General features: G+C 44.1%; 1 protein-coding gene across 1 annotated transcript in view; it reads left to right on the plus strand.

Moving 5' to 3' along the window:
- The window catches only part of CAPN13 (calpain 13), a 90,143-nt gene extending 75,985 nt beyond the window's left edge, over positions 1 to 14,158 (plus strand). The window contains exons 18-21 of the mRNA XM_044450335.1: positions 1,778 to 1,841; positions 5,480 to 5,596; positions 10,207 to 10,262; positions 14,104 to 14,158. Coding sequence (XP_044306270.1) covers positions 1,778 to 1,841; positions 5,480 to 5,596; positions 10,207 to 10,262; positions 14,104 to 14,130 — 264 coding nt within the window. The 3' untranslated portion in view covers positions 14,131 to 14,158. The remainder of the gene's footprint in view (positions 1 to 1,777; positions 1,842 to 5,479; positions 5,597 to 10,206; positions 10,263 to 14,103) is intronic.
- The last annotated feature ends 8,117 nt before the right edge of the window (positions 14,159 to 22,275 follow it).

Below are 22,275 nucleotides of genomic sequence, written 5' to 3' on the forward strand. Positions count from 1 at the left end.
ATATGCCAAGAATGAACTTCTGAACATGCACAGAGTAGTTTGTTGAACCCAAACTAGTATTTACTTCTAGGAACTCTGCTTTTGAGCATGCCTGGGCCCCATCTCTTTGGCAGGGTGCCTCTGAAAAAAGCACGCCTCCTCTCTGTGCGCCATTTTGGTTACCCTCCTCTGCTGGCTATGTGTCATGGGGTCAAGAGCCATGCCTGCCTCATCTGTGCCTGAGAAACACCCCTGTTCCAAATCCCTGTCTGCCTACTGTACATCTTGATTATGCCCAGAGACTACCTGCCCAGCTGGGAAGTCTGGTCTTGAGATAAGTTTCCCTGCTTTTCTCATCTCAGTGCCTGAAAATGGACCACTTTCCAAGTCCCCCTCATGACATCACTTCCTCCGTCTCTTCTTCCGAAGACCAGTCAGCCATCCTTGAGAATGTGTGTCCAAAGCTGTTTTCTCACTTCCAGCACAGGGTGCCACCACTGAAAAGGCCTCTGTCTAGCAGCCATTTGCTTTGCCTCATTTTGCAGGAGTTCGAATTGGGCCCAGGACTGGACTGGCATCTACGATGGGTGGCAAAGTACTAGCATGCCTTTGCCATTGGATAATATAGGTGGTGTTTGCTGATGCCCTGGCAAAGTAGGGGTGCCTCGCCCACCACTTCTTTCTCAGAGTGAGCCATGTGATGACCAAACTGGAGAGCTATATCAGAGCTTGCCACCACTTTCTGCTGAGGCAAATTCCGCAGCAACAAGCAATGGCTGTGTGGAATTCCACTAGGGCACCCCTGAAAGGTGTGGGTTTTTTTCTCTCTGTCTAAACGTGCATAGGATTGACCTTCAATTAAGCCTTTTCCTCTAATATGCTGGTTGCCTGCATGCACAGAAGGCTTTTTTCCCCAGATATCTCCAAAAGTTTTATTTGCCGATACTTATGATTTTATTATGAATTTCTGAGTTTAGCATGTTAAAAACATAAAATGCAGAATGCCTAATAAAATCTGAAGGGCTCCAGCTCTATCATATACAGAAAAAATTCTAGGGTTAGGCCACTGCGGCTTATAACCCTGAAAGGAGCGGATATTATTATTATTATTATAACATTTTTATTATTATAAAATAGCAGTGTAAGTGTAAGCAGTGTAAGTATCTGCCTAGCTTTGCTCCAAGTGTCAAATGCACGCACAATTCTCTTGGGGCACAATCCTCTACTGCGCTCGGAGCATATAGGATTGGGTGGAAGTCCTGCTATACTGGCAACAAGCCAGAGATCCTGCATTGTATTTCCGGCACCTGTGGAAGACTTTCTTGTTCTTGGGACACTTTCTCTCTCTCTCTCTCTCTCTCTCTCTCTCTCTCTCTCTCTCTCTCTCTCTCTTTTATAATAAGTTTTATTCAAAATAACCCTAAAACAAAAAAAAACTAAAAACAACATCAATCATCAGAAACATCGGACCTGCTGGGTCAGCCCCCACCTTTTTTTCCATTTATGATAACTTAGAAACATATTTAAATCTATACAAAATCCCGTTTCTCTAGCCAATGATAAAAAGAGTCCCAAGTCTGATAGAAATCAGTATCTTCTTTTTCAGAAGGCTTTTGTTTTTAACATGGGGAACCATTAAAATGATTGACTCTCCAGCTGCACTTTGATTTGGTACAATCCAGAAAATGCTGTACCACATCAAGGTGTCGAGAAGCAAACCAGGGGACACTGGTGTATGTATGAATGTGTGTTAGTGTATTCGAGTCAGAACAGTCTTAAACCTTGACCACATGTACAGTCAGATGCCAATGGAAGACTTACCCTGCAAGATTTCGAAACACTTTGCGGGAAACTCAAGAAGTGTAAGGTATGAATGAAAACTCAATCTTACTCCTGTGGCTGCTGCTTCCCATTGCACATTTTAAAATAGTTAATGATCTCGTATTCATGACTAGAGCATCTTATGTTCAAATCATGTGTTAATCCCCCCATATCATTTTGGAGGGGTGTTAAGATAGTTCATATGAGCAGTTAATGCATCTAGATATTTTCATGTTTAACAAGAAGGTATGAAAGTTTAATTATTTTCCAGGACATTTTTCGAGGAGAAGATGAAAATAATTATGGATTTCTCAGTGTTTCTAATTTGGGAAGAGCAATATACAGTACAGGTATGCTGTTATATGCTGAAGGTATTTTCCAGTTAGGCCCAATTTAATTTCGAATTTCATAGATTTTCAGGAAAAAAATCTAAAAGAGAAATGTAGCAAATGAGGCTTCCCAAATGGTTACTGCTCAGTTTGTCAGACACAACAGCAGTTTTTGTTTGGGGCTGTGGGTGGAGGATGAGGCCCCCACATGAGTCCCAGAAAGGCGAGGTGAAAGCTTAGAGATAGTCATAGATTCCTATTCTGGTGTCTTCAGATTTCCTGCAGAAGGGTGGCCACTGAGTTTATAATGGAACTGCACTTCAAACTCCTTTGAGTCCATGCTGACATCTGCTGAGCAGTGTCAGGATTACAGCCAAAATCCTCTCTCCCCACCCGCATTGCCTCAGCATTCCCAGTTTTGACTGCATTCTTCCAACTTTGCTGGTTCATTCCTATTTGTAGCCCATCCTATAAGGAAGCAACTCTCTGGTTTTGCTGTGGTAGAGGAGGGCATCTTAGCGGTTGAGATGGCCGTTACATTGCATGATCCGCCACCCTCTAATCAGATAACAGCCTCAAAACTTAGAGATTGTTCAGGAGAGAAAAGGAGGAGACAGGGAAGTTGTAAGGCCTCTGGAGACTATTATGATTCTTGATGTCCTTGTAGAATTTGGTGATGGGGGTGGGGCAGTGGAAAGATGCTCCGAATAACATTCCCTTGGGATGCATAATTCATGTGCTGCATAAAAGTGGATACAAGAAAGGCCTTGTGATAATCAAGGCAGTAAAACATCACATAGGAAGGGAATGTGTGTGCTGAGCCATCCTTAAAGGCAAATGAACAGTCCTGAAGAAGTATGTTTGCACGTGGAGGGTGGGGGGAGGCAGGGGAATTGGAATAAAATATGGCAAAGTCAGCTGCTTTTCCTAACACCAGAATTTAGGAGGCAGTGTAACCCTCTTTCAATTGCCCCCTTCCATGTTGCAGTATGTATGTATGTATGTATGTATGTATGTATGTATTTATTTATTTATTTGGGATTCTTGTATGCCGTCCCATTCGCATAAGCCTTGGGGCAACTTCCAACAAATAAATAACAGTACAAATACATAAAAGCTGGAAACATCCAGGCAATAAGTTAAAACCAATAAATAAATTAGTAATTAATTAAAATAACATTTAAATAATTAGTAATTAATTAAAATAACATTTAAATAATTAGTAATTAATTAAAATAACATTTAAATAAAAAGGTCTTGGCCTGACGCCGAAAAACAAATAATGACGGCGCCAGGCACACCTCTCTGGGGAACGCATTCCATAAGTGGGGAAGGTATTGAGAAGGTATTGAGTAGATTCTAAACTCCTTAGGGCAGAATCCTATTGCAGTGCTTGTACGCTCCTTAACTCAGCCGTTTACGGGCACCCTGTGTAGAGCAGGAGGGGCTGAGTAGGTGGAGGTCTCATCCCAGTCTTCCCATGCTGCATATTTCACTAGAAGGGGGGGTTGCCCCTGTAGCTGGGGTGTTTCGGGGTGCAAGGAAGGAAGCTGAGGAGGCTTCAGGTTAGATCATATCCTGGCCTTTCCAGCCCCCTTCCCACCCTGTCTACCCTGCCCGCTTTCCCCACTGCTCCAAGTTTACTTTCCTGGCCTCAGAGGGGAGCTGGCATTGTTCTGTCTGAGCCAGCTGTGAGGGAGACGAAAGCTGGCTGGCACTTCCATTCTCAGTTCTGACCACACATCTGGGAATCTAAATGATCCCACAGCCCTTGAAATGCTTCTCGGTCCATCGCATTGCTCCCTCCAGAGAGTCCCGCAGTTCCGTCGTGGCAGAAAACCTGCCTTGTGGTTTATAAGACTAAATTCATTGAAATAAGTGGTCATGAATAACTGAAGGCGCACTGAATTTAATGTGACTAAGTCTGGATCTGATGGGATCCAACAAATTGTTTGTGATCACAAATAGTTATGTGAGGTAGATCACTGTTATTTCCATGGGTTATGACATAAAATAAATTGCTTAAGCTCACCCTCTTCACTTACATTATTAGGGTTGCTGGCTTGCACTAAAATATAAAAAAAATATTCATTTATTAAACTTTATAGATAATGTCTTATAGCCCTACTGGGGCTCTGTGGGTGCTGTGCATTTCCACTAGAACCAACAGTAAAATAAATATCATCAAATAATACGATATGAACAAAGTTAGGTAGCTTAAAAGCATCAATTTAAAATCCACAAATATCTATCAGTAAATGTGAGTTATTAAAATATCTGGAAAACAGAACAGTCTTTGCCTGATCCCAAAACCACTAGTAATGAAGGTGCCAGGTGAACTTCTTTGGGGAGGCCCAGGACCACCGAAAAGGCCTCCTTCGATTTGCCAGTCCCCTCACCTCTTTGAGGGATGGTTCTTTAAGAAGGCATCTCCCCCAGATCTTAATGGGTTGGAAGGTACATAGGTATCCTGGTCCCAAGCCATTTAGAGCTTTATATGTCAATACAAGCAAACTGGGCCTGGACCTCAACTGGTAGCCAATGCAGATGGTACAAAATTGGCATAAATGGGCACATGGGCTAGCTTTTATCAACAGCCATGCAACTATAATTTGAACCAGCTGAAGTTTCCAGACACTCTTCAAATACAGCACCAGTTCATACATTAAAATAAGCAAAAAAAAAAAAGCAGTTCCTTAGAAACAGTATCTAAATAAAATGAATCAAGAAATGTTAGAAAATCTTGAAAGCAAGATTTAAAATTTTTTTAAAAGCTTTGCCTGGTGTTAGAAAGGCCTCTCTGTGGGTGCCAGCAGGCCTCTCTGGGGAAAGCATCCCAAAGCCAAGGTTGTGTTCTTGAGTTCCATCACGTCATCTCTGACTTATGGTGACCCTATGAGTGAACGCCCTCCAAAATGCCCAGCCCTTGACAGCCCCGCTCAGCTCTTGTGAACCAAGGCTGTGGCTTTATGAATTAGTCTATCTCACCATCAGTCTTCCTGTCCACCATCAGCCTTCAGGTTTCCCCACTGAAAAGGGCCCCTCTCCATTAGCCACCAGCCTCTTTTCAAATGGAGAAGAGCCTTTGAGGAGGGTCTCAAACTATGGATTTGTAGAAGGGATGTCCATTGGCACACAAGCCAGACATTTTGCTTCCCTGCTTGCTGCAAATGAAACAGGAAGAGACACCCCCACAAATGACGATTATTCACATATACAAGCCTGGTTCAGGAGCCATTTTTATGTCGTTAGTTGCCCTGGCCTGACCCCAAAGTATATCCAACAACACTCTGCTGTCTGATTTTGTGCTACCAAGCTCCTCCTCAGTCTCCTCTGGTTGTTATTTGTAGGTGTGTCTATCAGTGACAAGCTCCTCCAGCTGATAGCCATACGATATGGTGACACTTCCATGAGGATAAACTTTCCAAATTTTGCGTGCTGTATGATTCGGCTGGAAACGATGGCAAGTAAGTCATAAATGGCTGCACATGATGCCTGTCCTGCCACCCAGAGCACAGGCGTGGCCGCTGCAGCAGCTGCCACTGCCGCCTCCTCCTCCTCCCCCCCGCCATCTAGACGCAAGATTGGGACGATGGCCTTTCTGAAGAAGTAGCCAAGCCCAAACGCCACGCCGAGGGGTCCTTCCCCAACACGCGGCAGCATCCTTCAGGGAACTGCCCCAGAACAAGAGATCAGGCTGACCTTGAGAAAGGGAATCTCCCAAGCAAGCCACTGGCTGAGCAGTCTCTCCAGAGAGGCCTCTTGGCTGCTTTGTGCAGCTCCCATGGCGCTCTGGCGGGGCCACTTGTCCACTCGGCCTCTTGTTAGCGGGGTGCTCCCAGAGCAAGAGCTCAGGCAGGCAGGCAGCTAAGCAAATGGGTAGGTGGTGGGCAGCCTCTCCAGAGACCCCACTCACCTGATCTCTAGTTTGGAAGAGACTGAGAGCAAGAGATGGGGCAGGCAACTGATCCTCCAAGGAGCCTCACTTGCCTCTCTCCCATTGTGGTGGAGGGAGGGAGGGAGGGAACTGTGCAATCTGTTGCTCCCCCCAGTCCATCACCTCTTCAGTCTGCCGCCTAAGCAAGGGATTCACTCATCCTCCTGGCCTTGTACTATTCAGGGGAGGGTTGGGGATGTTGGTTTTTTAAGGGTGTTGTTCAGTCGCAAGTCGTGCCCGACTCTTCACGACCCCATGGACAACATTCCTCCGGGTTCTCCTGTCCTCCACCATCCCCCGAGTCCACCGAACCCCACATCCATTGCTTCAGTAACCCAATCCAGCCACCACAACCTCTGCCATCCCCTTCTCCTTTTGCCTTCAGTCATTCCCAGCACCAGGGTCTTTTGCAACGAGTCCTTCCTTCTCATTAGGTGGCCAAAGAATTTGAGCTTCAGCTTCAGTACCTGACCTTCTAAAGAGCAGTCAGGGTTGGTTTTTAAGGATAGGGATGGATGAATCTGTTTCTTGCAGTTTCTGCAACTTCCAAACTTTTTGAAGGACAAATTGATTCAATCACATTTCCACACCACTCTGTGAAGCTTTTGTTTAAAGCTCATTGATTTTTGTATGTGTTTCTTCTGTGGGATACATTGGTGTATGCAATGTTGCATACCTTTCTGCCAGTGTATACATATTTGTACAGAATTCCCCCAATATACACATTTTTTTACTGGAAAACTGCATTGCAAAATATGGAGAAATGCAAAAATTGAAGGATGATTGTACCCCAGTTCACATATTTTAACTGAAGATGAGGATTTGTTTATATTAAAATGAAAAGCAGATAAACTTATCCTCCATTAACACTTCCAGCAGTATATGTGTTGAAAGCATTTTGTTAGGTATTAATCTGTTTTGAGGAATTTTTCTTTAGTTTGGAATCTGTTGTTGGGAATCAATTATTTCATCAAAGAGAATGAGAAAATAACTCAGCAGTGAGCTTGACCCCAAGAAGTTCAGCGCAGTCCTACACACACACACACACACACACACCCCCCTTCAGAGATTAAACAACAACCTACTGCTAGAAGTGAGGTTGCAGCTGCTGCTGCTGATCTGATCTGTCTTGGCTTCTGAGTCCTCAGTCTCACCTTTCCCTTATTGAGGGAAAATGTCACCTGAGATGAGCCCATGTTTTGGCACCTCAACCCCCAGGACAGAAGCTAGCACTGCTTGGCCTTGGGTGCTTGGCCCCAGGCTGACTCGGAAGCCTTTCTACTCCAGGGGGAGGCCCTGGAGCAGCAGGGAGGTTCTGAGCCTGTGCAGAGTTCACACAGGTCTGGGTATGAATCTGAAGCTGCTGCGCTGCCCCCATGGACCTGTCGCACCACCGCCAAGCAGTGTGGAGAAGCCATTGATGGTTTGGCACAAGAGGAGTGTGGGAAGGTGGGGAGAGAACGGAGAAGGAGTGTCCATGGTGTCCTCCAGCTGAAACCACCTCTGACAAATTTGAATGCACCTTGAATTAGAACATGCTGCAGCAACAACAACAAGGCTCAGTTATTCCCCATCGTTGTGTCTAGGATCCCCCCTTAATCTAGATTTTACAGCATTTGTTGCTGTTTTCAGCATTTTTAAGCCACTCAGAATAACTTCAAGTTATGGGGCAGCATAGAAGTAGAATGAAATAAATAAATAATTTTACCAGGTACCTCTGAAAATATCCTGGAAAAATCCTCCATGTTTTGTTGCAGGAACATTTTAAAGTAAGAAATTAAACCGCAGACCATACTGCATTTCCATACTGATGAATACTAACATTTTACACACTCCTATTTGTAAGGAACAAGTCTGATAAAAGCATCTTGCATTGACAATTAAATGGAAGTCTGTGGAAAACAGACTTCCATTGGTGGAGTTGTCATGCTTCCAAAACTGCCTACAATAAGCATATAAAATCCACCAAAACCTTTCAGTTGTTCTTTTACTGAAAGTTTAAACTGTATTATGCATTTCTTCAGGCACTCAAAAGTACAGCCCATGGGGTTTTCTCCAGAAGAAACCACTGAGCTAAATGGTAATAAAGGGCAGTGTTCCAATAATGTGCACTCAGAATAGATGGCTAAATTAATTAATAAATAAACAGGCTCGTTAAACCATTACTTTTGTTCCCTGGATAACTGCACTAATAATACCTAAATCAAAAGCATCTCATCTCTTATCATTGCCTTTAAAAAGGAGGCGGAGAAGAAATTGAGATTAAATCACAGTTAAGACCTAGCATTAATGTGCATTTTACTTTGGGAATTGGCTAGGTCTCCTGAGGCTATTGTTTAGTTAAAACCAGTTTAGAACAGTTTAGCTTGAGTCAGAAAAAGCATCCTCAAATAGAATTGAGTGAATGTAATACTGAATGTCCCTTTTAAAACCATTCCACTAATCTCTTTCAAGTCTGGTATGGCAGGCTGTTTCTCCTTCTAATTTTTTCTCCCTGTCACTGAGTTCCATGCAGCAACAGGCTGCACTAGCTGACCTTGTGAACCATTGCTTGTTTTAGCACATGGTCATGTTTGTTTTTCCACATGTTTATTCTCATTTCTCTGATGCCCCAATTGCTGTTGCTTGTCGCAAAGTCACATCCAGCCCATTGCGACCCCATGGATAACATTCCTCCAGGCCTTCCTGTCCTCCACCATGCCCCGGAGTCCAGCTCACAGCGACTGCTTCAGTGACTCCATCTAGCCACCTCATCCCCTGCCATCCCCTTCTTCTTTTGCCATCTATTGTTCCCAGCATTAGGCTCTTCTCCAGGGAATCCTTCTTTCTCATTAGGTGATCAAAGTATTTGAGTTTCATCTTCAGGATCTGGCCTTTTAAAGAGCAGTCAGGGTTGATCTCCTCTAGGACTGAATGGTTTGATCACCTTGCTGTCCAAGGGACTCGCAGGAGTCTCCTCCAGCACCACAATTCAAAGGCCTCAATCCTTTGGCGCTCAGCCTTCCTTATGGTCCAGCTTTCACAGCCATACATTGCAACAGGGAAAACCATAGCCTTGACTATATGAACTTTTGTTGGCAGGGTGATGTCCCTGCTTTTTAGTATGCTGTCTAGATTTGCCATAGCTTTCCTTCTAAGGAGCAAGCATCTTTTAATTTTTTGGCTGCAGTCACCATCTGCGGTGATCTTGTGCCCAAGACAATAAAATCTGTCACTATCTCCATTTCTTCCCCATCTATTATGCCCCAATACCTGCCCAGAAAAGGACACAATTTGACACCCTAAAGAGCGTCTTACCTCCCCAGACATATATAGCTACCAGCTCAGAACTGGCAGTGACATTTGGTTCATGCGAAACACTGTACATACATTCTGTTATTTGAATGCAAAGAAAACATAAACTCATTAATATTTCCAAGAAACTAGGTAGTTTAGCTGTGCAATGACCTGCCTATTTGATTCAATGATCATGATTTCTGATCCTAGCTTGTTTCAATAAACCATAGTTCAAACTAAATTGTATTCCTGGATTGGACATAACAACAAATTGGGCTTAATTTTGTTTAGGAAGTAGAGGCCTCTGATCTCCCTCTGACAGCAAGAAGAAAGAGAAGGGAGAGTTTGCACTACAAATCTTGTCCAGGTTTATTTGCATCATGATAAGCTTTGGTTTAGTGTTATGTCTGGACTAGCTCCATATCCCTAGCAAAAAAAAAATCTGCTCTTGTTCCAATCCACTACAGCAGAATTTGTACAGCCAGAACAACCACTTCATATACAAATGTTATTTTTTTGACTTTTACTTTATTTCAGGCTGCAGCCTTGTACATACTAATTTGGAAGTAAACCTGCTAAATTCATTGGGACTTACTTCTGAGAAAATATATTCAGAATTGCACTGCATGTGTTTTAATTGCTTTCTTGATTTTTTGACAGAAAAACTTAAATTTGTGTGGTTTAATATTTGCAAGGTTGCTTTTTAAAACTTTAGAATTGTAGGTTTTGAAATGTTATTGACTAGGTACATTGGTAGCTTGAAAGAATCACACTATTTTATAGAATTGCCTCTTTTTGCTAAACTTTTATGCAAAATCTTGTTCTTCATTCTCATAAAATGAAGCTTTATTTTGTACTCTCCAGAGGTATTTCACAATTTGTCTGCAGATGGGAAAAGAATCTCTTTCAATGAAGATGAGGTGAGTAGTAATTATTTCCATTTTGTTCCTTTCTGCCTTTCTTCATAGTTTCTTGGTTTTATCTTTGGACATGAAATGTATTTTCCCCTCAAATCATACTGAAACATTTTATATTTTAGAGCACAATATAAGAAAAGCAGAACCACAATGAATAGTCACAGTAAATTTTGAATATGCATTTCAGTGACCTGGCTCAGGTGAAAGGAGAATCCATCACAAATAACAAACATGGGGTGCTGCTGTATCATCCAAACCACAAGCCAACGTGAGAGCCCATGGGTTGCTGTACAAGTTCGCTGCCCACAGTGGCCTACGGTGCATCCTGAACACAGGGGACCGATCCCACTGGGGGAAAAGGAGAGCAGCAAGCCAGGCACAAAGCAAGAGAGATGGAATACTCCTTGCTGCTCTTAGTGACTGTGTTTGTGTCTCTGCTGGTTACACTCCCTCCAACGTGCCCAAGCTGCACATTGGAAGTGCTGCCACTACTTGGCCACCTTTAAAAAAAGCACCCCAAAGTGTGCATTTTTTCACTGAGAAAACTAGTTAGATTTGTGCGTGTGCAAAGGTGCACACTTCCATATTGCCCAGGTGTGAAGTGGGAAGTCACACCTGGACAATGTCTTTGGGGTGGGGAAATGGATACCAAAGGCCAGTAATTGCCAGCCCTCAACATTGACCTAGGAAGGCTCCAAAAGTTTTCATTTGGCTTTTCCCTGATAGCTGTCAAAAGGCAAACTGTCAAGGGAAATCAAAGATGTGAGTGATCTTTGCTTGTGAAATGGGATAGATGCTCCCCTTTTCCCCCTTCAGGGCAAAATCCTCTAGGTTCTGAGTACTCCCCATAGGACCTAGTTCCTACAGCTTTTCCATCTGTTCCCAAGACTTTAAGTACTTTGGAAGGTGGAAATGTGACCCCCTTTTCTCTGACAGTTTTCTTTGAGAGATGTCAGGAATAAGCTTAAAACCCCCCATCCATATATCCATGTAATACAGTCAGGGCAAAAAGCATAGTTTGTACAGGAAATATGCATATCAGATTTTGATAACCATCGAGGGAAAGCAAAATAAAACAAAACATACCCATCCCTACTTGGGGCTTTCCTGGTGAATCTCTAAGGTTGGTACCTGCTTCATTTTGACCCAGGACACTGGCTAAGCTTTGACTCAGGACATTGGCCTCTGCACTTGTGCAAATCTAACTAGACTTTAAAAAAATCAAATTCAATAAAATGGATTGTGCACATTTGCAGTCATTTTCCTTCTTTAGTGCCCAGCCGCTTGGGTATTTTGGCGGTCACTAGCTGTCACAGGCCAGTGGCTGTCACTTAGGAGAGTGCAACAGGCAATCTCTGAAAATAAATAAATAAATAAATAAATAAAGGGGGGAGGGAGCCAGAGTGCATCCAAAATGGGGACAGAAAGGAGACATGGCAGCATCAGCTGAGATGTATCCCCTGGGAAGCAGCCTGGAGGGCCCAGGAGGAAAGACGGGGAGGACAGCCCATGGTGAGCTGAATCATCTGTCAGGCACACCATGGGTAGTTCTGTGGACAGCCAACCCGCTGTGGCTTATTGCCACGGTGGGCTGCTGTGATGTGCGAGCCCACCTGCTGTGTCTAGTGCTGTGGACTGACATTTAGGTGTTTGGCAGCTTGGGGAAAAGGAGGTGCAGTCCAACTGCCAGCATTCGTCTGGCTGCAAGGCCACCGGAAACGGTGCAGGTGCCAGTGGAGCAGCAGAGCAGGGATCCTGCTGGCAGGAGGGCGTGTGTGCTGCTTGAGGCTTGCTGTCGCACCCATGGCACTGGCGCTGGAACTGGGCATCCTAGGGGCATGCGGGGGGAGCACGACCCACCCACAGGCTCCTCAGCCCTTTGGTGTCCCTGCCATGCCGCAGGAGAATGGACGGGCACAGTCCTCTTTCTTCCATTTGAGTCACATTTCTGGCACCCCCCAGGCCTGACCCAGTTACGCCACTTTAGTTTGGAGTGTGCAGCGGATGCTTCTTCCAAGACGGATGTGTCAGACAGACGAGTGGAAACCTCACAGCACGCCAGACATCAGGTGGTGGGAGAAGTGCTCTGATTCCAGCTTCCTGTTGTTTATTTATTTGTTTATTTATTTATTTAAAAATATTTTTAGCCCATCTTTATGGATTGGATCTTTAAGGAAGGTTGAGTATCAGATAAAAACAATATAGAAATAGGAACCCCCACCCCCACAGAAAAGCATTAATGAGTGTTCAGTAAAATACTATGAAAACAAAGGACAACTATAAAGCAGATCAAATTCCTTTATAAAATCTGCAGAAGGAAGGCAGGTTGTAAAGCACTGGGCATGTTTGTTGCTTCCCTTCACCAGCGCAACCAGATCGTTCAGCTGCCTCTCGCTCTGCCCCAGGAAGAGGCATGGGAGGTGCTGTTGCTTTCCCTTTGCTGCCCCACTGCCCGTCAGTCCAGGGGGTGGTGGCAGTGATGGGAAAGGGGATCGGAGGCACAGCAGCTGGTGACGATGGCGACAGGACAGCCAGCTCGTGGAGGTCCACTGAGGACGCCTGGCCCAGCCTGAAACTGGCACTGGGATGCAGGGCTGAGGAATTACAGTGGGACCCTGCTCAGTCAGGCCAGAGTCCTGTGTCCTGTTTCCCACACTGACCATCAGGTTACTGATGGGAAGCCCACAGAGGGGACTAGAATCATGTCTGGAAGCATGCCATGGCGTTCAATTTGTGTTGGGTGATACTTGGCTGCCAGTACCTTGCCACCTTGCTGGAAGGGTGTGCTGCCAGTGTTAGAACGCCACAGATTTTCTGTAATAAGGTGGTTCAAGGTTATATCCCTGCCCACATATTTTTCATTATTTATTTGCCATAGTCTTGTTTCCTTATGATCTGCTTATACATCAGCAGGCAATAAGTAACACGAGTGTTTCATAGCAGAGAAGAAAAGTGTTTCTTTCAAATACAGCATTGGCTTGAATTAACCAAGTTAGGAGCATTGTGTGCGAATAATGTATTTTAAGATAGCGTGAACTGTCTGGGCCTGCCCAGAGTTACAGAGTTGTGTTATAATTATTCAATTTACATTTTTAGGAATGTATTGGAAATTCAATTGCGTCTTAGTTCCCCAACACAGGAGCCTCCCCCTATTTGTATTCAGCAATTGCTTTCAACGTGTTCACTTATTTAGAAGCACTGCCCTCAGTCTGAATTGGCATTGTTTGGACACGGAGACATCAGCAAGCAGGCAGATTTGATTGGCTATGCAGTATCAAGGCATCATCCCTGATAAGTTGCAATGATGCGTGTATGTAAGACAGTAAAGAGAAAGAAACTAACCAGGTGGAAGGATACAAAAATAGCAGCTTCTACTAGAGGAAATAATGTCAACAATAATATTGAAAAAAGTGAATGTTCCCACAATTAACAGGTTTATTGGTGGAGAGAGACACCATTGTCCTGCTATAGGTAATTGCTGTCCTAAGATCAAAATGTGGTGGTGGTGTTATTATTGCACTTATTGTACTTATATCTCACCTTTTTCCACTTGTAAGGCATGCAAGGCGTCTTACAAAGCTCTGTTTTGTCTTGACAACGATCCTGTGAGGTTGGTGAGGCTGACGTTGAGCGACTGACCCAAAGTCATCCAGTGGGCCTCATGGCCAAGTGGGGTCTACACCCAGATCTCCCTGGTGCCCAGTCCAATATTCCAACCTCCACACCACAACGGTTCTCAGTAGTGTTCTCTCCATAGTGCTGGTGTTGCTTTAAAAAAAAATCAGTCCTATCTGCTTGTTATATTTCTCCCCTAAATACATTATTTCTTTTCTTTATCTTCTAGTGGATGACAATGATCATGTACTGCTAAGCAGGGAATATGACTCTATATATACTGGTAAGACTTTACCTAGTTGTTGCTATTGCAGGAAAAAAAAATCTACCCATGTTAAAGGGTGCTGAAGACCCTTTAAACTCTTAAAACCTAAATCAAACCTTTCCAGAGTCTCGAGGAGGCATGATGTTGTAGTTGTGGGGGACTGTCCCACCAAGATATTTCTAACATGTGTTGCTGACAACTTCCTCTGACAGGAAGTGGAGGAAGGAACTAGAGGAATTGATTCTATCCAACAGGGAATACCTAGTGGGCAAAGTGGCAGTTAAGGGAACTCTGGGGGAAAGTGACCATGCCATACTTGGTTATAAAGGTATCAAAAGCCAAGTGTAGCCAAACATATACCCTGGTTTTAGGAAAGCCAATTTTAACAAACTCTGGACAATGATAAGGAAAGTCCCATGGCAAGTGACTCTAATGAGAAAAGGAGGCCAAGATGGATGGGAATAAACAGGAAATTCTAAAGGCACAATTACAAACAATTCCAACAAAGAAAAAGAATAGAAGACAACTGAAGAAGCCCATGCGGCTTCACTTAGAGATGATCTGAAAATAATTTTTAAAAAGCATCTAGAGGAAGTGGAAGGAAGGAAGAATCCAGGCAGGTAGCACAGAATTGTGGAGATGGCATCAGGAAGGCTAAAGCTAGGAATGAACTGAGGTTAGCAAAGGATACTAAAAGCAACAAAAGAAGCCTTTTCAGATATGTCCATACTAAAAGACAAAGTGCAGGACATGGAATAATGGGCTTAAGTTACAGAAATCCAGGTTCTGGTTGAACATCAAGAAGAACTTCCTGACTGTTAGAGCAGTACAGCAATGGAACCAATTACCAGTGATGTGTTCAAGTGCTTTATTCCAAGTCTTGATTTCCTCAATCAAGTCTTTGATCTCAAGTCTTTAATTTCAAGTTCAAGTTAAGTCTCAGGTCATTCATTGCAAGAAATCTTTGAGTCAAGTCTCATGTCTCTTCCCAAGTCTCAAGAGCCACCCCACTTCCCTTGCCCTTATCGCAACCCCCCTCGCTGCCCCTGCCCCCTTGTTTGTCTCTCCCACTGCCTCACTCATGCCAAAAAGGGAAGCTGAAAACTTGCCATGCCTTTCTCCGATTGCAATCCCCTCCTCCCTATCCTGTCCCCGCCTCCTTGAAACTCTCTACCCGCCACCACCTCTACTATGTTCATGCCTGCCCCCAGGATAACCTGCCACATGGAGCAGCCCAGTCATAAAAACCATAGAAATCTTGAGTCGTCACTCACTCATTGCCCTGGAGTGGAGTCAGACTTGAGAGCAAGTCACTCAGCTCGAGTCTCAACATTGCCAATTCTCTGGGGAGGTTGTGGGCTCTCCCACACTAGAAGCACTCAAGATGCAACTGGAAAGCTATCTGGGAGGAATGGTTTAATTTGGAGTCTTGCACTGAGCAGGAAGTTGGACCCGATAGTTCTATTGGCCTCTTCCAACTCTGCTAGACTATGATCTTATGAAATTAAGCCAGAACTTTCCCTGGAAGCAAAAATGATGAAACTGTGACTGTTGTACTTTGGACTCACTGGAGAAGACAATCATGCTAGAAAAGTCAGAGACAAAAGAAGAGGAAGACCAAATATGAGATGGATCGATTCTATGAAGGAAGCCACCATCTTGAATTTACAAGAACTGAGCAGGGCTATGAATTGCAGGACCTTTCGGAGGGATTCATTCATAGGGTCACCATAAGTTGGAGATGACATGATGGCACATACCAACTGCAAACACATAAAGCTTAAAGTCCTGCCATAACACCCCAGTTTCAACCACTGAAGCATCTTAACATTAATGTTTATTTCCTCATGCTCTTGAACCAACTTGCCAGTCTAAGTTTTTAACATTATATATGGGGGAGGACTCAGCAGGCAATTAGAATTCTTAACCCTCACAACTTAATTTCATGAATGAATAAACACACGGGTGAAATTTGTATATTTCGTCCTGCAAACACTTAAACCTAAACATGCGCATTATGGCTGGTAGATTTTCAGCAGTCCAAGTTAAATGAAAGTCACCCATAAAGAGAGAGTGCATAAAACTCGCCTTACAGCCTCTCTGGGCAGCTTCAGACATTCCTGAGAGCCAAGTGAAAAGAGAGAGTGAATTAAGAGCACCTTCTTTGTCCTTTAAAAATAACTGCCATATTACAGGGAAACAATTATCAGGACCAAAGGTCCTAGGGAGGGCAGTGATTTGATTTTGATTTTGCTCAGATTAAAATTGCCCCTTGCCACCACTACCTAACTGGTTTTTAGTCTGAGAGGGAAACACTACAATGTAGTCTAATGTTAATATCCTCATATTGCGGATTTGCAGGGTGCTTAAAACAGCCATGTAATATTGTCCCCGTATCTTATCCTTGAATTTCATTGGTAGGCATTGGAAGATTTGTCCTAGCTATCTTGTATTGTGATCTCCCTATTTCAGATGAGATTAGAGGCTGATAGATAGTAGTTTTCAATAACTTTTTTACAACTGCCAACTTTGTATAGGTACAATATGCTGTAATTGCTCTTTTATACAATCAGGAGTGTTAATGCTTTGAAATGCGTAATGCTGTCACCTTGCATGAACCTGCTCACTCCCTGCTGCGGGCTGGTCTGAGCTGCCAAACAAAACACACAGCAGGACCAGTGGCCTCTACCCTCATGCCTTCGCCCACACAGCTGGTTTTAGCAGATCAGTGGGACACTCTAACCAAACCAAAAGGCAGGGCAAGCATTTCCCCAGCCCAGTCCTCCCAGGCCTGGTGCCTGTGCATGTTTGGAATAAAAGCTCCCACCACCCCTCACTAGTAGACCAAACTAACTGGCAGGGCAGAAGCTGACTAGCTGGACCTATGCAAATGGAGAAACAGAGTGAGTCTGAAGGGGTCTCCTGGGCCATCTAGTCTTACTCCTAACTCCAGTCAGCTCCACTCAGGACATGCCTGCCACGTGCATGTCCAGCCTATCCTTGAACACCAGCACCGATGGGGCTTCAACCACCTCCCATGGAAGCCCATTCCATACCCTCGGGGTCCTAACTGTCAGGAAGTACTTCCTGGCATTCAAACTGAACCTTGGTTCCTTGAGCATGGTTCCACTGGAACACGTCCTGCCCTCCTCTGCAGGGGAGAACAGGTCTCCACCCACCATTCCCCAGTGCTGCTTCTTTCTTAAAATGCTCAGAAAGATGTTGAGTGGGGACCAGACATTACAGATGCAACTTGATTTCTGCTTCTGTGTGAAGTAAATGAAAACTTGCTTCAGTCTGTTCCTAATGGTGCCTTCCAAAATCAGGAGCCCCACGCAGTCGGCAGTGCAGAAGGCTGCCCTGGCCATAGCACAGCTGAGCGTCTGCATCCTCGGGGCAAGATAACTTGGCTTCCTGGAGCTGCAGTTCTGTCCTCCCCAGACATTAAGTCCCATTGAACTCAGTGGAACTTACTTCTGAGTAAAGATGCTTAAAACTGCATTGCAAATAAACCAGCTGGAATTTTGAAGAACGAAAGAAAAAAGCAAGCAAGCTAGACAGACAGATCTGAATGAAAATTTAATGACTGCTTCTGACTCTCTAATGAAAAAGGAGCTAAAATAAAAAGGGGAGGGAAGGATTAGATGAGTGAAAAGCACACACATGACCACTGTGGAGTGATTCTTCCTGGCTTTCCATTATTGAAGGCAACTGGGGTTGTGCAGTTGTCATTAAAACCTTCAGAAGGGTAGTACATATTGGAGAGTAGCCAGAGCTTCTGCATTAGCTAAATGGGAACATAAAAAGATATAAATATGCCATCAGCCCTAAAGATACAAATTATATTAGAGAGGAAGGAGGAAAGAAAAAATGTAATAAATTTTCCCTGAATCTAGATCACTTAAAGAAATAAGTCAGGCATGACTCATACAACATCTACAAATGTGAGTTAGAGTAGAATTCTCTGTATATTTAGAAAGGGAAAAATCCTACAATCCTAGCTGGCTGGGGGATGCTAGGATTTGTAGTACTTTTTCTGTGTCAACAGGCCTAGGACTGAGACCTTAGACATTTGGTACATCGTAGAGTCTAGCCTGGGTTACTGAAATATGGCGCATGCCTTTGTTATTTGTATTATACATTTAACACAGAGTGATGGAATCTTCTGGTCCTCTTCAGGCTGCTCACGTCTTAGTGAGGAGAGCCCTCAGGAGACTGAAACACCCTTCCGAAAAGAAGATCCTGCCAACAGGGGCAAACCACCTCTGGAACTGGGAGCAAAACGGGGCAGTTCAGGGCTGTCCAGCCAGCTGGCCATAATCCGTTCAAAAATACAGCAAAGATACCCAGAGGACCGTGATGACGCTTTACAGAAAAGATGTCTGTTTTCCTGCTGGCCATTCTGAGATTAGTTCCTGTTTAAAATCAACTCACATTTCACCAAATGTTATGCTGTCATGCAGGGCAATCACATGTTGGGTTACTTACGAGAATTAAATCGTAGAATTAAATCCAATGGGACTAACTCCCAGATAAATTTGCATAGTGCTGCAGACCTAATTTCTGTTTGTTATTTTATGCATTTTCATTGCACGTTTCATTGACCCTGTGAACTTTCTTGGGTGGCTCTGCTGTGGGCTAAAATTAGGGTACAGATTTAGTCAATAAATACACTCTTCAAGTGTGACCCGGGCCGCAGTCCTTTGGACTCTTATCCAGAAGTGTGCATGACTGGCACATGGGATTTCTTTTCCAAAATATCATTTTGGAAAACTTCAAGCCGTCCAGAGACCTGCAACTGGGTAAAAATACCCAAATAAATAAATAAATAAATAAATAAATAAATAAATAAATAAATAAATAAAGTTAGCTCTACCCCTGGCCTGACTAATCCTTCAATATCTATCAGGCATGTCTCTGGCACACCCCTGTACAGTCCTCTTGTTCTACAAACTGATAGAGCTGAAATTGTTTTGCCCAATTTGAAGACTGGCCAGAGAGAAGTGCTGCCGTGATTGCTGCAACCTCGCTGAAATGGGGGAAAGAGCCACTGTGGGAACTGGCCAAGTCAATGTGTGGTGTTGTGGTCAGTTCATCCTGGGCTCAAACTCCTCTACCACCATGGCCTCGGGGTGGCCACTTTTGACCTAACCTGCTTCACAGGATTGTTGTGAGAATAACAGTAGAAAACCTGTGTTAGATACTCTGAGCTCCTTGGTGAAGGGCGGTGGGAAAATGTAATCAAGAAGTCGATATCAATGTAAGCAGATTTAGCTTTTGACTGGTGACTAGTATTGATGTAATGAGCATAAAAAATATCTTCCAAATTCAATTCTTAGAAATAATAATCAAGTCTGGTGTGGTAAAAAGAACACTTTCTGTCCCATGTGTATTGTAAAACCAGGAGCAGAGCAGTCCACAAAACTTATGCCATGATAAATTTGTTAGCCTTTAGGGTGCTGTAAGACTCTTTGTTTTTGAAGCCACAAACTAATGAGGTTCTCCCTCTGGAATTTGCATTTGAAGACACTGCTCCTGAAAGATATGCTTTCAAGATTAGATTTCAGTTTGAGTTTTATCCCATTTTTGTTTCTCCTTGAAATGTCAGAACTATCATTTGAAAATATGAATCACCAAAATAAATGAGTATGTTGTGTTTTTCCTAAGTACTTTTTCATCTGCTTCATCAGTACGTAATATATTTTCTGCACAAGCCAAAGGAGCAAGTGGAACGTAATGGATTGGATCCGGACTTGGTCAAATTTCAAATTTAGAGTAAACCCATTGGAATCATGACTAACAGAAGTCCTATTGAAGTGGGTCCACTCTGAGTTTAACTCTTGATCCAGCATGTTTGCTTTGGATAATCTGTTGATTGTCCGGTGGTCTTTGTCATGCACGCTGACTCAGAGTAGTCTTTGGCACACGTAGGGGAGAAGGCAAGGCGACAGCTTCCGATGGGAACCAGGATTCAGTGCAGGAAGATGTGTATCTGGTGCCAGTTGTACAAACGCCCCCCCCCCCCCCCCGCCGACAAAGTTTTTCAAAGAGAAGAAGACACAGGGGAGAGCAAGATTCAAGCAGAAGCTGATAGTGAAATGCGGTCGGAGGGCAGTCGGGCGGTTGCCGGGGAAACGGTTGGGCAGCCTGAAGATAACGGCCATGAGAATGCAGCAATTGGCATTGTCCCAGAGCAAAGGGGGTTGGAAGATGCGCGTTCTTGCAGACACATGCGCAGACTAGGGTGACTGGAGTTGAGGGAGTTAGAAAGGAGGAGGGAGAGAAGTTTGTCAGATCCACCCAAGGAGGGGCGGCCCAGGCGAGTTAAAAGCATTCCGTAATCTGATCCCTCTCAGAAAGAGAGGACAACTTTGCCATTATCATCATTGTCATTTCCTGTTAATTGACCTACAATGTTTAGTTTCAACTGTTTGATTAGTTGGCTTCGTTGGGAAGGAGCACCTCGGCCACATGACAGTCTTGAACAGTTGGTCGCCAGCACAGTCCTAGACCGGCCAGGTCTGCTTCTCATGCACTTTCTATCAAATGCCCATTTTCCAAAAGAGATGCTGCTCTGAAGTTGAGCAACATTCAGTCAGTGCAATGCATGAAAGCACTCAGTTGGGTTACATGCTTGTGGAAGGCCACCTTTATGTAGAAGCAACAAGTGCCGTAGCAAGGATAAGCATCAAGGGTAGGTATGGTGGGACACCAATACCCACAATTTCCCTTGGGAAGATGCTCTCTGATGGCTACTACATCATCACAGGGGCTATTCGGTATAGGTAATGGCAGCAACCAACTGGGGAAATGACTGCTGCTTTGATTGGGGTTGGGAGCAGAAAAGGGCAAACGCAATGATGGAGGTAGGCCTGCTTCTCTCAAAAGAGCTCTCTCAAATTGTCAAAAAAATATTCCATCCAGTGCTAGTTTTCGTGCTTTTTTGAAATGTGTGTGTGTGGGGGGGGGGGGGGAACACTTGCACAAAACAATGTATGGTTGATTTTGCATAAATTCTATATTTGGAGTGTCACAACACATTTTCACCCAAATCAGACCCAACTTAGACTGTAAATACCCTCTGCTTTCATTACAAGGTATATGACTGAAATTTATATCTAACATTATAACTGGGCTCAGGAAACAGAGTGGCTTTTTACCAAAACTCTGAGAATATTTTGTTCTTCTATTGTTGTTTTTCTCAGCTTAGTAATTATGAAATAGGTCAGATTCCACAGTGCTGTCAGCAGGAGCTCTGATGTAGGAAAAGGGGGTGATACAAAGGATCTTCCTTGCACTCCTGAGTGTTCTTGGGAGTTTCCAGTTCACGTAGCTTGTCGGAGCCCTGGTGGAACAGATGGTTAAGCTGATCATTCCTGATTGTCTTTGCTCCTGCTGCTGAGCCTGACCGGCCCCGTTTACTAAAGAGCTGAGAGCACTGAAGCACTTTGCAAGATGACTGGAATGCAAATAGAAGAAGAGCGCTGTGCCTTCTCAAAATTCTCCTCCCTCTTGGTAGGCAGAGAAATTGAAGAGAAGGGAAGCAGACATTCTTTGAGGGGCATAGCAGTGGTGACGGCAGCTTCTTTCTTTTTTCCTCCGGGTTCTTGTTTCTTTGTGCATCCAGTGAGAATGACAACATCAGCAAAGGTGCTGGAAGCCTGACCAAAGCTTGATGTCCTTTGCTATCTGCCATGCCTGGTGTCAGTCATGGGCATGGTGCAGGTTAAGTAGGAGGTCACTGTAAAAATGGTGACGATTCGGCCGTGTGTGCTCTTTCTTTCTGTGCTGCATTTCTGGATTGCTTTGCAGCCTTCCAGGCTGCCTGCGTTTTCTGATTCAAAAAAGCCCGGTAGGAAGAATCGCCTCATGGTCTCGTCCCCTGAGCTTTAATTGATGTGTGGGAAGCCAAGGAGACTGCAGACTTGGATGAGGTAAGCCAGGGCACTGGCACATTGCCCTCAGCTGCTTCATAGGTAAATGAGCATGAGGGAACCGAGCCCAGCCCACAAGAACCTCTCTGGCATTTTCAGCGCTGACAAATGCTCCTCTATAAAATGGAGCAAGAATGGATGGGAAAACGTGGAATTTGTTTTTAGCACAGTACGATGGAAGAATATTTGCACTAAATGATCC

This window comes from Varanus komodoensis, unplaced genomic scaffold (genome assembly GCF_004798865.1).
Source record: "Varanus komodoensis strain SLA01 unplaced genomic scaffold, ASM479886v1 scaffold1, whole genome shotgun sequence".
Classification (NCBI taxonomy): domain Eukaryota; kingdom Metazoa; phylum Chordata; class Lepidosauria; order Squamata; family Varanidae; genus Varanus; species Varanus komodoensis.